Source organism: Crotalus tigris, unplaced genomic scaffold (genome assembly GCF_016545835.1).
Source record: "Crotalus tigris isolate CLP2741 ecotype Arizona unplaced genomic scaffold, ASM1654583v1 scf7180000024437.13266115, whole genome shotgun sequence".
Taxonomy (NCBI): domain Eukaryota; kingdom Metazoa; phylum Chordata; class Lepidosauria; order Squamata; family Viperidae; genus Crotalus; species Crotalus tigris.
In genome coordinates, this window is record NW_024100606.1 from 3,200,294 (window position 1) to 3,215,271 (window position 14,978).

Consider the following 14,978-nt stretch of genomic DNA (forward strand, 5'->3'; position numbering starts at 1 on the left):
AAGCCAGGGTCATTCAACTCAAAGTTAAAATCAAATGCTATTTTCAACCTATGAGAAAACCATTGGCTTTGCTTTTGTTTTTTTAGTTTCAGTCAGTTGCTAAAGGCTTTTCCGCTGAATAGACTTTATTATGTATGTCAAATAACAAGGCAAATTTTGTACTGGATTCTTCTTCAGAACTATCTTATCTGAAATCATTCAGTAGGATCTCAAGGAAAGCCTTTTCCAACAAGTCCTTTGACCATACAGATTAGGAATTCCAAAAATGTTAATTCCAAACATCTAAGACTACTGGACAAGTACTTTATCCTTATTTTCTTCCTATAATTATTTCAAGAATTGGCCAACCTAATTGGTAAGACCAGGAATATGTCAACGATTACTATTTGTCGAGGAATTATTTTCATCAGGAATAAAGCAGTGCTCCTATTGACTCAATAAGAAACTCCGTACATAATGCAATTTTGACATTAGAAAGAACATATCAACCTCAGTATCCCCTACCGGTCTTCGTTTCTTTTCTTTGTTTGGCTTCACGCCTGGAAAAGTCAAGCTCAGTTTGGGTAATAGGGATTGGATGAAATTCCCAGCGTGATTTCTTTCAGCCAATAACGAATAAGAAAAGTGAAATGTACGTGAAGCCCAAGAAGTAAGCCGTAGCATCCTTTCGAAATAGGGGAAGTGCTTGAAAGAATTCAGATCATCGAACGGGAACTGAAAGCTGTGGCACAATATTCCTTCTTCTGTTGCATGGGAGAATAAGGTTTTTTTTTTTCCCGTTCCAGATACTGGTGAGGCATAGGCAGGATTATTCTAAACATAGGCAGAGTCGTTTCTCTCCTTGAATAATCGTAGTCCCTTAATTCTCCGTTTATATGAAAGGGATGTCAGATTGGTGTAGTGATTTTAAACTCCAGCCCACCTCTTCTTTTTGTAGAAATTAAGTGCAAGTGGTGCGAGCTCTTATAGGATTGCGTTTGTGTACCTTTATTGCATTTGAGGAAAATTGCTCTGTTATGTGACAGAACAACGGTAGTAGTGGATCGGAATAAAAATACTAAAACCCGCAGACGTTACTGTTATAGGAGACAGTATGAGAATAATTTGTATTGCTTTCTTTCGGGGTATCTTTCCTATTTAATTCCCAGGAATAAAATCAGCCAATTTCGGCTAAGTTCTATCTCTCTCTAAAATGAGTGTGTGTGGGTCGATGGGGTAGAAATTATTTATTTAATAAATCTAAACCTTGAAACAAAAGATAATATTCATGGTAATGCTTAAATTTGAAATATTCTCAAAGTGAAGATATCATTAACATATCTTGAGTAGTATTTGCAGAAACTGTTTGGGGTACTCTAATTGAAATTGTTTTATAACTTAACTTGAAGGACTTCAGATTTACTTTCCATGCCTAAATAGCTGCAGTAATGATTTGTGAATAATAATATTTGCAATTCTTACAAGAATTGAGGAAGACAAATGGAGATTTTTGTTGCACCAGAGGACTCTGATCTGATTTAGAAGTTTTGAAACAAATTGCTTGTTTTTCTGAAAAAAGGGGGGGGCAATTAGCAACGTTATGAAGGGGAAGTAAAATGTGATTTCTATTACAAGCCAACAGCTTGGGGAATAGACAACCTTTCTAAATTGTGCATGCCTTCTCTGATTATCCCATTGCTTCTGTAGTGGGTGAAACTTGACAAAAGAAAAATATTTTCTTTTTAATGCAAATTAATAAAGTTTACAAGCAAGTGGGCTATGTAGTTCAAAAAAAGGGGAAAAAAAAGGAGACAGGAATTTTGAAATGCTTATCATGAGATATTTCTTTGGATGCCAAAGTAATTTTAAGGGCCAAGGAGGCCCCTAAAGTAGAGAAGTTAATGAAACTATATTTCATGCATGGATTTAAAAATTCCAAAGCAGTTTGGGGGCAATAGTTTGTAATTTTATTAATAACTGGAATTCAGGCCTATAAAATGCTTTTTGTACTGTATATGTATTTGAATGTAAAACAGAAAAGTAATTGCCAAATTAGGTAAGAATGACAGTGAATATACAATATCTCTAAACTCATATTTTTGTTTCATTTTTTAAAATGTACAAATTATGTCAGATTTAGTATTTTCTTTCATTTTCAGGGCAAAATGTTTTTGGTGGGATTGACAGGTGGCATTGCATCAGGGAAAAGTACAGTAGTAACTCTGTTGCAGGAACTGGGTTGTGCTATTATTGATGCTGATGTTATAGCTCGTCAAGGTAAGTTTTCTATGAAGTTATTTGTTTGCAGATCAATATGATTTATTAGAGAACTGTTATTTAGAAATCCTGTAGAATTCCTAAGACATTATTGGGAATGATTCCATACTTCTTGCTTTTAAATATGACATTTCACATGCCTTGGAACTCAATGTACACATCACATTTCTCTTTTAACAGCCTCTGGTGTTCATTGGATTTGTGAGCTAGTTGATATATTTTTGCCTTTGTACTAAATTCCACCTGAAGATTTTCTAATCATGTATGTGTGTTTATGTCTCTACATCTCTTTCTCTACACCTATACTCCCCCCCCCCCTTTCTCTCTTTTACACACACATACATAAACAGTACTGACCCTGGGAAGAGGAGGAAATTTATAATGAAAAATTGCTTGTGGAGGTAAAGGGTTATTAAAATCATTTCTCTCTTATAAGATCCTTACCCAGTTAAATCCCATCACTATATATAGCACTCTTGAGGAAGAAAATCATGCTGGGAATTTCACCTTTTTAACTCCTTATTTAGTATAAAGCTTAGCTTCAAAATCCTTTCTTTGGGGGCTGAGAGTAGATGAGGGAACTCATTTTATATGACTTCAGTGGACCACAGTTGAGGCATCTGCAAAAACAACTATCTTATTTATTCTCAGTGTTTATTTTGCTATTTCCATTTGTCCATCCCAAACTAAAATATATGACTGATTTATGACAATATTTTTAACCACTTGAGACATCTGATATAAGATATAACATACCATGAATCTTAACTATAGAATTCATTGCCACAAGAGATTATGATATGTGTTGGCATTAGAGCCTTTTTAAAAGGTAGATTTCAGATGCTGCCTTGAGAGCAAGAAATGCATGTCTGAACATTCAATTCCAAATTGTTGATGATGAAATGAATGCAGCCATATTGCCTTGGATAAATACAGTATTTCTGCAAAGAAAAAAATGTCTTCTAGATGTACGGTTGTCCGCTCCCATCAGACCAATTTCTGTCCTTTAATGTGGTGTGTGATCTGTGAATCGTTGCTGGAGGTGCAGCAGGAGTAATGCAACGTTTAGAAGAGAAGTTTGTTTGTTTCTAAGCATGAAGCCTCCTCATTCATGAGATAAGCAGATTATAAATTGGTTTAATAAGTAGGGTTTTTTCCTTGCCTCATTCTTGCCAGCTGAAAGTCTTTGCAAAATATATGGACCAATTGAATACTAACTCTTTTAAGGACTATTTGGTGGCTCTTCCTACTATAATGTTTTCTTTCCCCAGTGGTCCAGCCATACTTCCAGGCATATCGACGTATTGTGCATTCCTTCGGTCCAGAAATTCTTTTGGAGAGTGGTGAGATCAACCGTGAAGCTTTAGGAAATATAATTTTTTCCCAACCAGAAAAACGTCAACTGCTAAACTCCATCACTCATCCTGAGATCCAGAAGGAAATGTTAAAACAGATCTTGAAATACTTTGTCTTGGGTAAGCAGCTGGGAGAGTTAATATTACTTTGTAGAATCCTTGGCGCACCCATCCTACTGATAAAAATGATAACATCTCTGTTGGCCATGTGTCCATTTTATTATTGTATGGCAAGGGAAGGAAAGGCTGAAAAGGCAACTTTGCTGATTCCCTTTGTGACATATTGTTTGCAATCATCCTTTTATAGCTTATATCTTCAGGATTCTCTGTTCTTTATATTTTCCCTTTGCATTTTTAATCCCTTAATGTGGTTTTAAAGAGCACACACAAAAGAACCTTTAGGCAGCATCATGCATAATGTCATGCCTCCTGAAATGCTCAGACACTTCTCCAATACCCCAATTCTCCTGCTGCTCTTCTAAAAGCACTCTTTGAATTTGATAAGATAAAATAATGGCTTGGCAATTGGGGTTTCTGCAGTGCCCTTACATTTTCCCATTTATTTTGTGATAACTGACAAATACAGCCATTAAACCAATCTAATCCAGTACCTTCCAAATCGCTCTTCAGAGGATGCTATTTCTTCTGTTCTCCATTTGAGCTTGGCGTACTTAGAGGAAAGAAACACTCATGTGCGAATGCTGTATGTCGACTTCAGTTCAGCATTTAATACAATCGTTCCTCAGCATCTAGTAGACAAACTGGGCCTTTTAGGCTTTATTACTCCTTTGTGCAACTGGATTCTTGATTTTCTTATTAATAGGCCCCAGTATGTGTGAGTTGGGATTAATATTTCTAACGTCATTTTCTTGAGCACAGGTTCTTCTCAAGGTTGTGTCCTAAGCCTGTTATTGTTCACCCTGTTGACCCATGACTGTTGTGCAAGGTTTGCCACCAGCCATAGTATGAAGTATGTGGATGATACAACATTAGTGGGCCTTATTCAGGATGACAATGAGAGTGCTTACCGCAAGAAGGCAGAGAGTTTGGTGAACTGGTGTAATAAAAACAGCCTCTTCTTAAATGTAGGAAAAACCAAAGAGATCACTGTCAATTTCAGAAAAGGCAGCCACAGTCACACTGCTCTGTGTATTACTGATTCACCTGTGGAGCTGGTTAGCAGCATTACATTTCTGGATGTGCAGCTAACAAATAGGCTAGCTTGGTCACTCAATAATGGGACACTGTTGTGGTGAAGCGGGCATGCAGGGTATGAGAAAAGTACATCTACCTTCCCCTGTTCTTACCACTTTCTGTAGAGGGATGATTAAGAGCATATTGCATTACTGTCTGGTTTGGAAGCATTACTGCTTTGGACAGGAATGCTGTGCAGACAGTGATGAGGACGGCAGAAAAGATGATTGGTAGTTCACTTCCTTCTATCCAGGACATGGCATATGAACTATGCTTGAAGAATCTGCAGGATGTAGTCTGCGACACTACATATCCTCTTCACAACCTGTTTTCCTTGTTACCTTCTGGGAGGAGGCTTCGTGATATCTGAAGCAGAATGTCTAGATTCAGTCACAGTTTTGTTCCGTATAGTATCAACCTTGTGAACTCTCACATTTCCTCTTTCTGCTATGTATTCAAAATGGACAATGGTCTATATCAGTGGTTCTCAACCTGTGGGTCGGGACCCCATTTGGGGTCGAACGACCATTTCACGGGGGTCGCCAAACAACCCAGTCCGCCATTTTTTCCCCCTTTTCCTTAGCTGTGCTACTCCCTTTTATTCTATTGGCTTTTGAAAGCCAATAGAATAGACTCTCTTGAATAGAGTATAATTCTATTGGCTTTCAAAAGCCAATAGGAATTGTCCAGGCTGTCTCTGCCCTGCTGAGCCCGCCAAAAGTCCCATTCTGCAAACGGTGCTGCACCAGTTGAGTAGTCCTCGACTTACGACCGGTTGGGGGTCGCGGCATTAAAAAGGTTGAGAACCACTGGTGTAGAATTGGAAGTGTCTTGGCGACGTTTTGACGAAGTCCCATTCGTCATCTTCAGGTTGGTGTTTTCAGCTTCGTGCTTCGAGGAGCAATATCAATGGGACTTTGTCGAAACGTCGCCAAGACACTTCCAATTTTACACGGGAGAAAACCCGAATAACCAAAGACCTACATACAAACACCCGCGAAAACCTCAGAAAACAAATATATATAAAACATACTTTCTATTGAGACCACGCAACAGAATTTCATTTTTAATGTGATTCAGTGCTCACAATAAAAAATGACAATAAAGGTTATCTTATCTTACCAATGATAGCAATGGTTGCTTTGGGATCTTTGTACAAAAAAAGGACCTGGCACTTATTAAGGGCAGATAGGGAAATGGAGAAATAGTGAGGCTATGATCTTCAGTTTCTAAGATCTACAAAATTATAAAAATGAAATATGTGAGAAAGGAAGGAACAAATCACCATCTTCAGACTGCCATTCTTCAAAACCTCTTTTTTTTAACCAAATGAAAATTATGAAAATTCTTTGAAGTATAGTAATTTGGGCCTATATGTTCTATAGCCATCAACAATGCTTTCTAGAAAATAGAAAGGTCACTTGGAAACATCATCAAATATAGTTGCTTGTATTAAGTATAGCAATAATTGGGAACAATGATAAACCCAAAAGCTTTTTGGAGTAGAAATTTGAGGATAAGAGAAGAGACATTTGTTTGAGAAGAACTCAGTGAGCTCTGTTAAAATGTGTAGAATGATCACAGATAAGGGGAATGTTGCCTGTATAGCTAAAACTGTTTGGCATGAGACTATACTCGTTTTATTTAGGTATCTATAATATCACATAAAGGCACATTATGTGTAGTATATATTAAAAGACTCTGAGATACAACACTATCACCTAATGAGGAAGCTATGCTCTACACCAGCAGTTCCCAACCTTTTCTATACCCCGCATCCCTAGAACACTTCTGATATATTCTTGCACCCCATACAAAAGTTCGAAATAAAGGCAACGAATTATGCATATGCACTATAATTTTGAAACTTTTAAACCCAAGTTTTCGCAGGAATATCGTCTCGCAACCCTAGTTGGGAACCCATGCTCTACACTATCAGATATATTAGAGGAGTAATCAGTAGTCAGGGAAAACAAGAATCTTCACTTATGTTATCAAATTTTCCCATCCTGTGGAAAGTTTGGAGTAGACAATAAGAAGGAGTTGCTGCAGGATGTTCAATGAAACCTTGATTTAGCAGAACCTCTTTTAACAGGTTTCCAATGCAATGAAAGATCAAGCAAATGTGAATATGAATTTCACTACCTAAATTCCAGACAAACCCACTGTCTTTTTCAAAAGTCTGTTTAGACAGTTTTAGTTTTGTGCATGCAGTAGCGTGTTTTCTTCTATCGACTAGTAGTTCTATACTGTTGCTCTTCTATTGAATAAGGGGGAAAGAAGAGATCCCAAGCAGACAGAGTTTTTATGTCTCTTCAGCACATACAGTATGTACTTTCCATCTTTTTTAGACGCTTTCTCAAAAACTTTGGGTTGATTTGTTCAATGATCTATTTATTTCCTTTCTTGGTTGTCCACAGTATTCTCAGGATTTACCCCCCCCCCAAATACTATAGTTCAAAATAATCAATATTTTTCCTAACTTGATTTTTTAAAGTTCAACATTTGTTTCCATAGAATGTCAAAGGAAATGTTGTGGCTTGCATGATTATGATCTTTGTAAGTATAGACACATCACAACATTTGAATAACGATTTCAAAATCTTCATGATTGATTTGTCAGATACTGGTCTGCAGTGTATTTCTTGACTACTTATTCCTATATTACTGATGGTTAACACTACAAGGCAAAGGCTATTCACCAGTTTGCTGTCTTTATTGACATTTCTACAGCTAGTTATTCTACCTGTTGTCATTAGTTTGGTATTTTTTATATTTAGTGTCATTTTTTTCACTGTCTCCTTGACTTTTATTACTAGAGCTTATAGATCTTTTGCATTTTTGGCAATCAGGTTAATGTGATCAGTATAGTGCAGATTATTGATCTTTCTTTCTCCAGTTTTAAAACCACACCTTGCAACCCATCTTCCCTATATATACATTCAGCAGATAGGTTGAATAGATAAGGAAATAGAACAAAATCTTGTTATGCTCCTCCAACCTGGAGCCAGTCTGCTTCTCCATCTTCTGACCATCTTCTGGCTTCCTGATCTGACATATGTTTCTCATGAGTAGAGTGAAATATTCTGGGATTTCCATTTTTCTGAGTACTTTTCACAGCTTAATCAATTGAAGGCCGTTCTATAATCAGAGGACATAGTGACTTCTTTTTGGTATATTTTTGGTTTCTCAATTATACAATGTGCACCAGTAATGATATCTCATGTCCCTAGCCTTTTCTAAAGCTAGCTTGAACATATTTATTATTTTTTTCACTTAGGTTCTTCATCTCCAAGATAATCCTAAGCTTTATTTTTTCTAACATGTGAAATTAAGGATATTGTACAGTAGTTTGCACATTTTTTAAAATGTTCTTTCTAGGTATTGGAATGTAGATTGACCTCTTCCAATCGTTTGGCTATTGTGTTGTTTTGCTGGTCTAGTTTGGTTAAAACCTTTATTGATTCTGCTGTTGCTTGCCATATTTCTATGATAATGATTGGAGTGCTGATCTATTTTCAGCTTCTAGTACTAGTGGTTCTTGTATGTAGGGAATTTGCTCCAAGACCCCTTGGATTACATTTTTGGCTAATATTTTGGTGTACTCCTACCATCTTCCCTTGATCTCTTTTGAAAGATTACTATCTGATCATTGGCATTCTTTAGCATATCATTTCTGGATTGGAACCTCCTTTTGAGTTTAGATATCTTTTGAACTATTTCCTTGTTTTTCCATGTCTGTCTCTATCTTGAATGTGTTTACGGATTTTATTGCAATACTGCTTCATGTATTCTATGAGATATTTGTCTTTCTTGGCTCTGGCTTCTCTCCTCACCAGTTTGTTCTGTATTCAGTTTGCTTGGTTTGTTCTGTATTCAGTTTGCTTTCTGTTCTGTTTTTGTTTTTGGCAAGCTTTTTTCACACTCATCCTTAATAACTTCCTTTAAATTCAATCCATAATTCTTATGGCTGTCCATCAGTGAGGTTTAGGGCTTCAAACAATTTCTGAAATTCTCCTTGAAAATGGTGACTATATATTCCTATTCTTTAACTGAGCTTGAAACTCGCACATGAGTAGTTTATGATCTCTTCCACAATATTTTTGATACTATTACAGAGCTCCCCCACTCCACTAAGTAACAATATAAGTAGAATATTTGTAGCTCGGGGTTGGTGCTCTCTGAGCTTGCTTGTTTTTTTGCAGACATTTCATTACCCGAACTAGGTAACATCACCAGTGCTAGCAGGACACCTCTTAATCATCTTGATTTCTAAATACTCTATCTCATGATGTCCATGTAGAGAAGTGTTTTGGTTGTTTGAAGTGTTAATTATGAAGAAATAATTGGACTTGCATGAATTAATACATCAGCTTCCTGCTTCCTTTTGGTTTCCTAAATCATATAATCTACATATATATTCTTTTGTGTTTCCCCCACTCTCCAGTCCCATGTAGTACATCTTGCTTGCATGTTCCATTGATTTTTATATTGAACTTGATCATGAAACCTATATTAGCCTTCTGCATTGGTGGTAGGAGCACTAGTTTGAATGATTGTCATATGAAGTCTAATCAATATTATTTAGTCACTGATTAAATTGTAGCGAAATACAGGTAGTCCTCAGGTTATGATGGCAATTAGGACTGGAGTTTTTGTCACTAAGCAATGCGGTCATAAAATAAATCATCTCATGACTACATTGCCTAGTGATGGCAAACCTGGGAGTTCATGTTGCTGTCATTAAGTGAGGACCATGCAGATTGATCAGTGAGGACCTCACGTGACCACAACATGGGATGAGGCACTTAAATTATGTTTAGGCAGGTAGACTAAAGAGCACTATGGAATATAGGTAGATGGGTGGGAGATAAGGAGCTACAGAGTATGGGCAGTCATTGACTTTGCTTGTGGAAGGCAGGCAGGGAAATGGCAATCAAGTGACCATGGAACATGCAACTGTCATAATTGTGAGCCAGTTGCCAAGCATCTGAGTTGTGTTCATATGATCACAGGGATGCTGCAATAGCCATAAATTGGCAGACTGGTTGTAAATCTCCCTCCTTCAACACTGTTGTAATATTGAACAAATGGTCGTACCTGAGGCCTATTTGTATGTATTTGCAGCATCATATCCAAAAAAGTTACTGCTATTGAAAAAAATGTTTATAATAAAGGATTTATTTAATTTTTCCAGGCTATCGATATGTGATTCTGGATATCCCCCTCCTCTTTGAGAACAAAATGCTGACCAGATTCATGAAGCACACAGTTGTTGTATATTGGTAAGGAAAGTATTGGATAAAATGCTACATAATTTTAAATAACATTCAGTGCTAATGATTTAGATGGAATGAAAGTCGGAGAATGGGCTATGTAATATATTGTTTTCTTTAAATGGAAGTTAGAATAAACAGCATTTTCATGTAAATATTAAAAGAATATTTAACCCGAGTTAGAGTTGAAAAGGCCGTGGGTCATGGAATTATCCTTAGAAATTGAAGAGCCATTGAAACGGAGTAGAGTAATTTGTGGTCCTTCCATGTAACTGCAATGTTTATAATAAAGCCATATGACCTGAGTCTCTTCATCCAATCCTCTGCATTTCAGTAGTTTTCTGAATGATTTTCGGATCTGGCATTAGAATCTCAGTCTGTTTACAGGCAGTCTTTCAATGTAGCATACTAAATGCATATTGTCTTTTGTGTATGAATTTATTCATAATGCATTTATATGTTCCAGTAGCCACTTGTATTTCTATAGCTGGTTGAGAAGGAATTTATATTCCTGTTCCTCCTATTATTATTACTGCTACATATAAGAATCTACAGGTTGTAGAGAATTCTTCTTTCTGGTATGGGTCTCCATGGAGCAAGCCCCATCACACTACAAATGGTCATAGGAAAAGCACATATCTGCTCTAATGTAATTCAGCTTGTTTCTGCAAGACCACCTCCTGGTATCTAAGGAGACAAGCCATATACAGGGAAGCTAGTTGACAAAATTACCTATCTCATTTTCCAATCCATCATGGATATGCTGAGCTTTCTGAAGATTCAAACCTCAAGAAAACGGTGTGTTGAAGTGGAGTAGGACCAAGTAATTGGAACATCCTGCTTCCTGAATTGTGTATTTCCTTAGTCATTGCTTTGTACTTACATATTCTAGCTTTTATGTGCATTATAAGACCAAGATATTTGAGACTTGAGATGGGTGTTGGAAGTAAGATCTTAATTCTTTTATCCTGTTATGCTTGTTATATACACTGATGTTGTTCCACTATCAGCAAGTACTTTTTCTTTGCCCCCCCCCCCAGTGCTGCAGTACTTTATGTCTTTTGCTACTGCAGAACGTTCAATTGTGGGAGAAAAATAAAAGTATGATATTTTGAGATTCTTTCGGAAAAAGAGGGTGGGGTAAGGAGTACGATTAATTTCTTTCATACCAGAGAATTCATTTGAAGCACCTGAAGAGTAGATTTCATCTTTCAAAGAAACCTGTCATATATTTTTTGTGTGACTGAGTTTGCGTGAAGTGCTAAGTTTTAAACCATTGTTAACAAAGCATAATGGGGTAAGTTAATGCAGCACACCAGCAAAATCAAGCCGACCACATTATACCTTGGGGAGATGTGTGAAATAGGTTTTGGTCATGATGAAGTGAAGGCAACATAAAGAATATTGGAAACTCTTTATTAAGATCACTGGCAGCTCAAGAGCCCAAGGAATAGTGGTTAATTTCTTCTGTCGATCAGTTGTTACTGTTTGGAACAGTACAAAGGGATGGTCATAGTTAAAGTTTTCGCCACTTCTACCATTAACAATGACAAACTTAATCAGAGTTGTTGCTTCTTATGCACTAAAAGCAAAGCATTCATCTTGCATGCAATGGGAAGGAAAAAACAAGATGAAAGCTTTTCTTCTCCCAGTGATCATGGTCTAGATGGACATTAGAGGTACAATTTGGAGAACATTTGATTTTAATTGAATTCATTTTCCTCTCTTCTATCAGTGATCCACAGGTCCAGCTGTCCCGCTTGATGCACAGGAATGGGCTGACTCAGACAGAGGCAGAAGTACGCATTTTTGCCCAGATGCCCCTTGCTCAGAAGGTCAAGTTGGCTGACCATGTCATTGATAACTCAGGAGATACTGAGGCCACCAAGAAGCAGGTCCTGAAATTACATGCAGAATTGGAGAACTCCTTGGAGTTCCTTATGATGCGCTTATTGGCTGTAGCAGCAACAGTGGGAGTTGGAGGCCTTGTGTACTTGCTAGTACAGCAACTTGTGCGATAGACTGTTCTATCATTATCAAAGAGGACAGAGGAAATCTAGACTCTTAATTTAGATTGCATTTATGCATAACAGATTGATTATGCTTGCATAAAAGATTGATTATGGGACAAAAAGGGATTTTAGTGGGGATTTGGATTAGTAAGTGGACTGCTGAATTGGGGTAGTGATTAAGGGGCTACATGAATTTAATAAGCAAAGAAAGTGCCGTTTTCATATTAGTTTTTGGTATGAGAATAACTACAAGGTTTTTTTAAACCTTGAGATCTGCTACCGTGTTTTCCCGAAAATAAAACTGGATCTTTTTTTATTATTATTTTCGGGGGATGTCTTTTATACTCACCTCTGGCACCGACAGCCCTGCCCAGCAGGTCCATTTTTTCTGGGGCAGGAGCAGTTTCATTCTGCAGCTACATTCTGGCCTGCATTTTGTAGTCAGGCCTTTCCAGAAGGCCTACGCAGCCGGGTACCGAGCTATGGATTATAGCTCAGTTCTCAGCGCTAGAGGACTTGCAGAACTGAGCTATGGATTGAGACCCAGAAAGGCCTCTGACTGCAAAAAGCAAGCCTGAGACGCCACAGAAGAAGTGGGCCAGCGAGGAAAGGCCTGGCTGCAAGATAAGCAGGTACACGGTACGTAGTGCAGCTCCACAGCCCCACCCTAGCTTGATTTTTAGGTGTTAATACACAGTATTAACCATCTTTTAGAAACATTTACTTTTGTGGCTCCTTCAAGGACATAGTCAACATCAATTATTACTTCTGTAGGAGTGGGTAAGCAGTAAATGTAACCAAAAAACCACCTACAAGGAAATAAGATATCAAATCTGTATGCAGTCATATTGAGTAATGTCTTTTTATCAAATCTGTGGCTTTTTACTAAGACATGCGGCTTCATATTGAGTAATGTCTTTTTATTAAAATGACTAATAGAATTCAGTGTTACATAACCAGCTTATCTTGCAATATAGTCCTTTTATTTAACATTATAACTATTAGTCTAAGATGAGTATAAGGGAATGTAATGCTGTTCAAATATTTTTAAGTTTTCTGTAATCAGAATCTTGACTACTTCGCATGTCTACAGAGGTTTTGAGACAGTCACAAGATTTCTGTATTATGGAAATGCAGAGAAACATAGTAGAGTCTAATTCTGAAACACAACTTGGACTGAAATATACTCCTTTAATCCTATATAGTTAGAGAGCTTGGAACATGCCTAAGATACTATTAAGGTTGTATGTTATTATCTTATTCTACTGTACATAAAAGAGTTGGAAGTCAGTTCTTTTCTTTTCTTATCCCTTTTATCCTACACTTTTTCTTCTGTCCCTTTTCCCCATTATTCTATTTTTCTTTGTATTTCTGTATTTTATATTTTAATAAACTAATAACATTGTAACTGAAACATACCTAAGATACTCTTGTGCCCATACATTTTATGGAGAAACTAACCATGATGGCCAATAACTGGCTGCAATCAGATTATTGCTCAGTTACATTACAATCTTAATATAAGATTGTTGGTCATGTAAAGTTGCTGCTGTTGCTGATATATAAAAAATGTTTAGGTCACATTAATACATTCATTATTTCATAATAGTCTAATTGAAATGTATGGAAACTGTGCAAGAGAATAAAGTTGAAATGAGGTTCGGCTCCTGACAAGCCCAGTTTTGCATTCTAGGGTGAACTTCCTCTTCTTCTGACTTAAGATGCTACCTGTTTTATTTTCATCTGGAAAGATGTTATATGACAAAATGAAGTTTAAAGTATTCCCAAGCTTGACAAAAAAATGGTACCAAATATTTTAGCTCTACATGGAGGCCCCAGTGGTGCTGGGATTGCACAAGTTTCTTAGATGTTCTAAACATAGTTTAAAGTTAGGTATTAAATTTGTTGTGGGAACAAATGGGAAAGAAGAAATAAAGTGGGGAGACTGTTTTATTATTGACTCAGAGTCAAGGGCAATGTTGACTTTGAAAGAAGGGGATTAAAAAAAAGATAGTGGATAGAACTGTATGATTGAAGTCCTATCCTTTTTTACATGCAATACACATGTGATATGCAAATAAGTGAGGCTTTGGTTGCAGGGTTTCATACAGCATATTGATTTTTTTTTTTTAGCCACCCCTGCCTACCCACTCTTTGTGTGCTCTGATTGCAAGGTTGGAGAATGCAGACCTAGGATATATTAGGCTATGAGCCCTCCATCTTTAAATTGGTGCCTTCCTGGTGTTGAAAGCCAGCTTAAGGAAGTAGTTAAAGCACCAGGAGATTGAGAGTTCTAGTCCTGCCTTAGGCATGAAAGCCGGCTGGATGAGAGTAGCCAGTGACCTCACTGGGTAGTTGTTTGGGGGAAAATAGGAGAAAAAGAATATTAGATATGTTCACCTCCTTGAGTTATTTATACAAATAATAAAGGTGGACTGAAATGTGTTAGACTTTTATGTAAGACACTAGTTTATAATCCAACACCTCAGGGAAGTTATCTGACTGCATAATACTGTAGTTAGACTGATGAGAACTTTGCCCTAAAAAAAATTGTGTATTATTTTTACAATCACTGCAGCATTGCTCCCATCTGTGATAGCTAAAAGGCATTGTATAGCACACAGAATTCCAGATAATTATTTTGAAGTAATCAGCCATCTATTTAACTATAGGCTTTAATAATAATATTTGTGAAAGTACAAACAGGCAGTACCTTGAATATCCAGCAGAGGGAAGTGGTAGCCCAGTTTCATTCTAGCTGGTTAAACAGTTCAAAGAACAAAATTATTTTGTATTTTCTATTTCAGCATAACCAATCTGTAGAAACTGTGTTTCCCCAAAGAAAATGCAAAAAACACTATATTCTCAGCATTACAAATTTTCTT

General features: G+C 36.9%; 1 protein-coding gene across 2 annotated transcripts; it reads left to right on the plus strand.

Annotated features, from left to right (window-relative positions):
- Positions 1–649: 649 nt before the first annotated feature.
- DCAKD (dephospho-CoA kinase domain containing) lies at positions 650–13,022 on the plus strand. Of its 2 annotated transcripts, none has more exons than XM_039331603.1 (5): positions 650–791; positions 2,139–2,256; positions 3,528–3,731; positions 10,003–10,090; positions 11,817–13,022. In XM_039331603.1, the coding sequence occupies exons 2-5, from the start codon at positions 2,145–2,147 to the stop codon at positions 12,100–12,102; spliced, it is 690 nt and encodes a 229-aa protein (XP_039187537.1). In that variant the 5' UTR covers positions 650–791; positions 2,139–2,144; the 3' UTR covers positions 12,103–13,022. The 2 variants fall into 2 exon arrangements, with proteins under 2 accessions (XP_039187537.1, XP_039187538.1); XM_039331604.1 differs by having other exon boundaries at positions 659–763.
- The last annotated feature ends 1,956 nt before the right edge of the window (positions 13,023–14,978 follow it).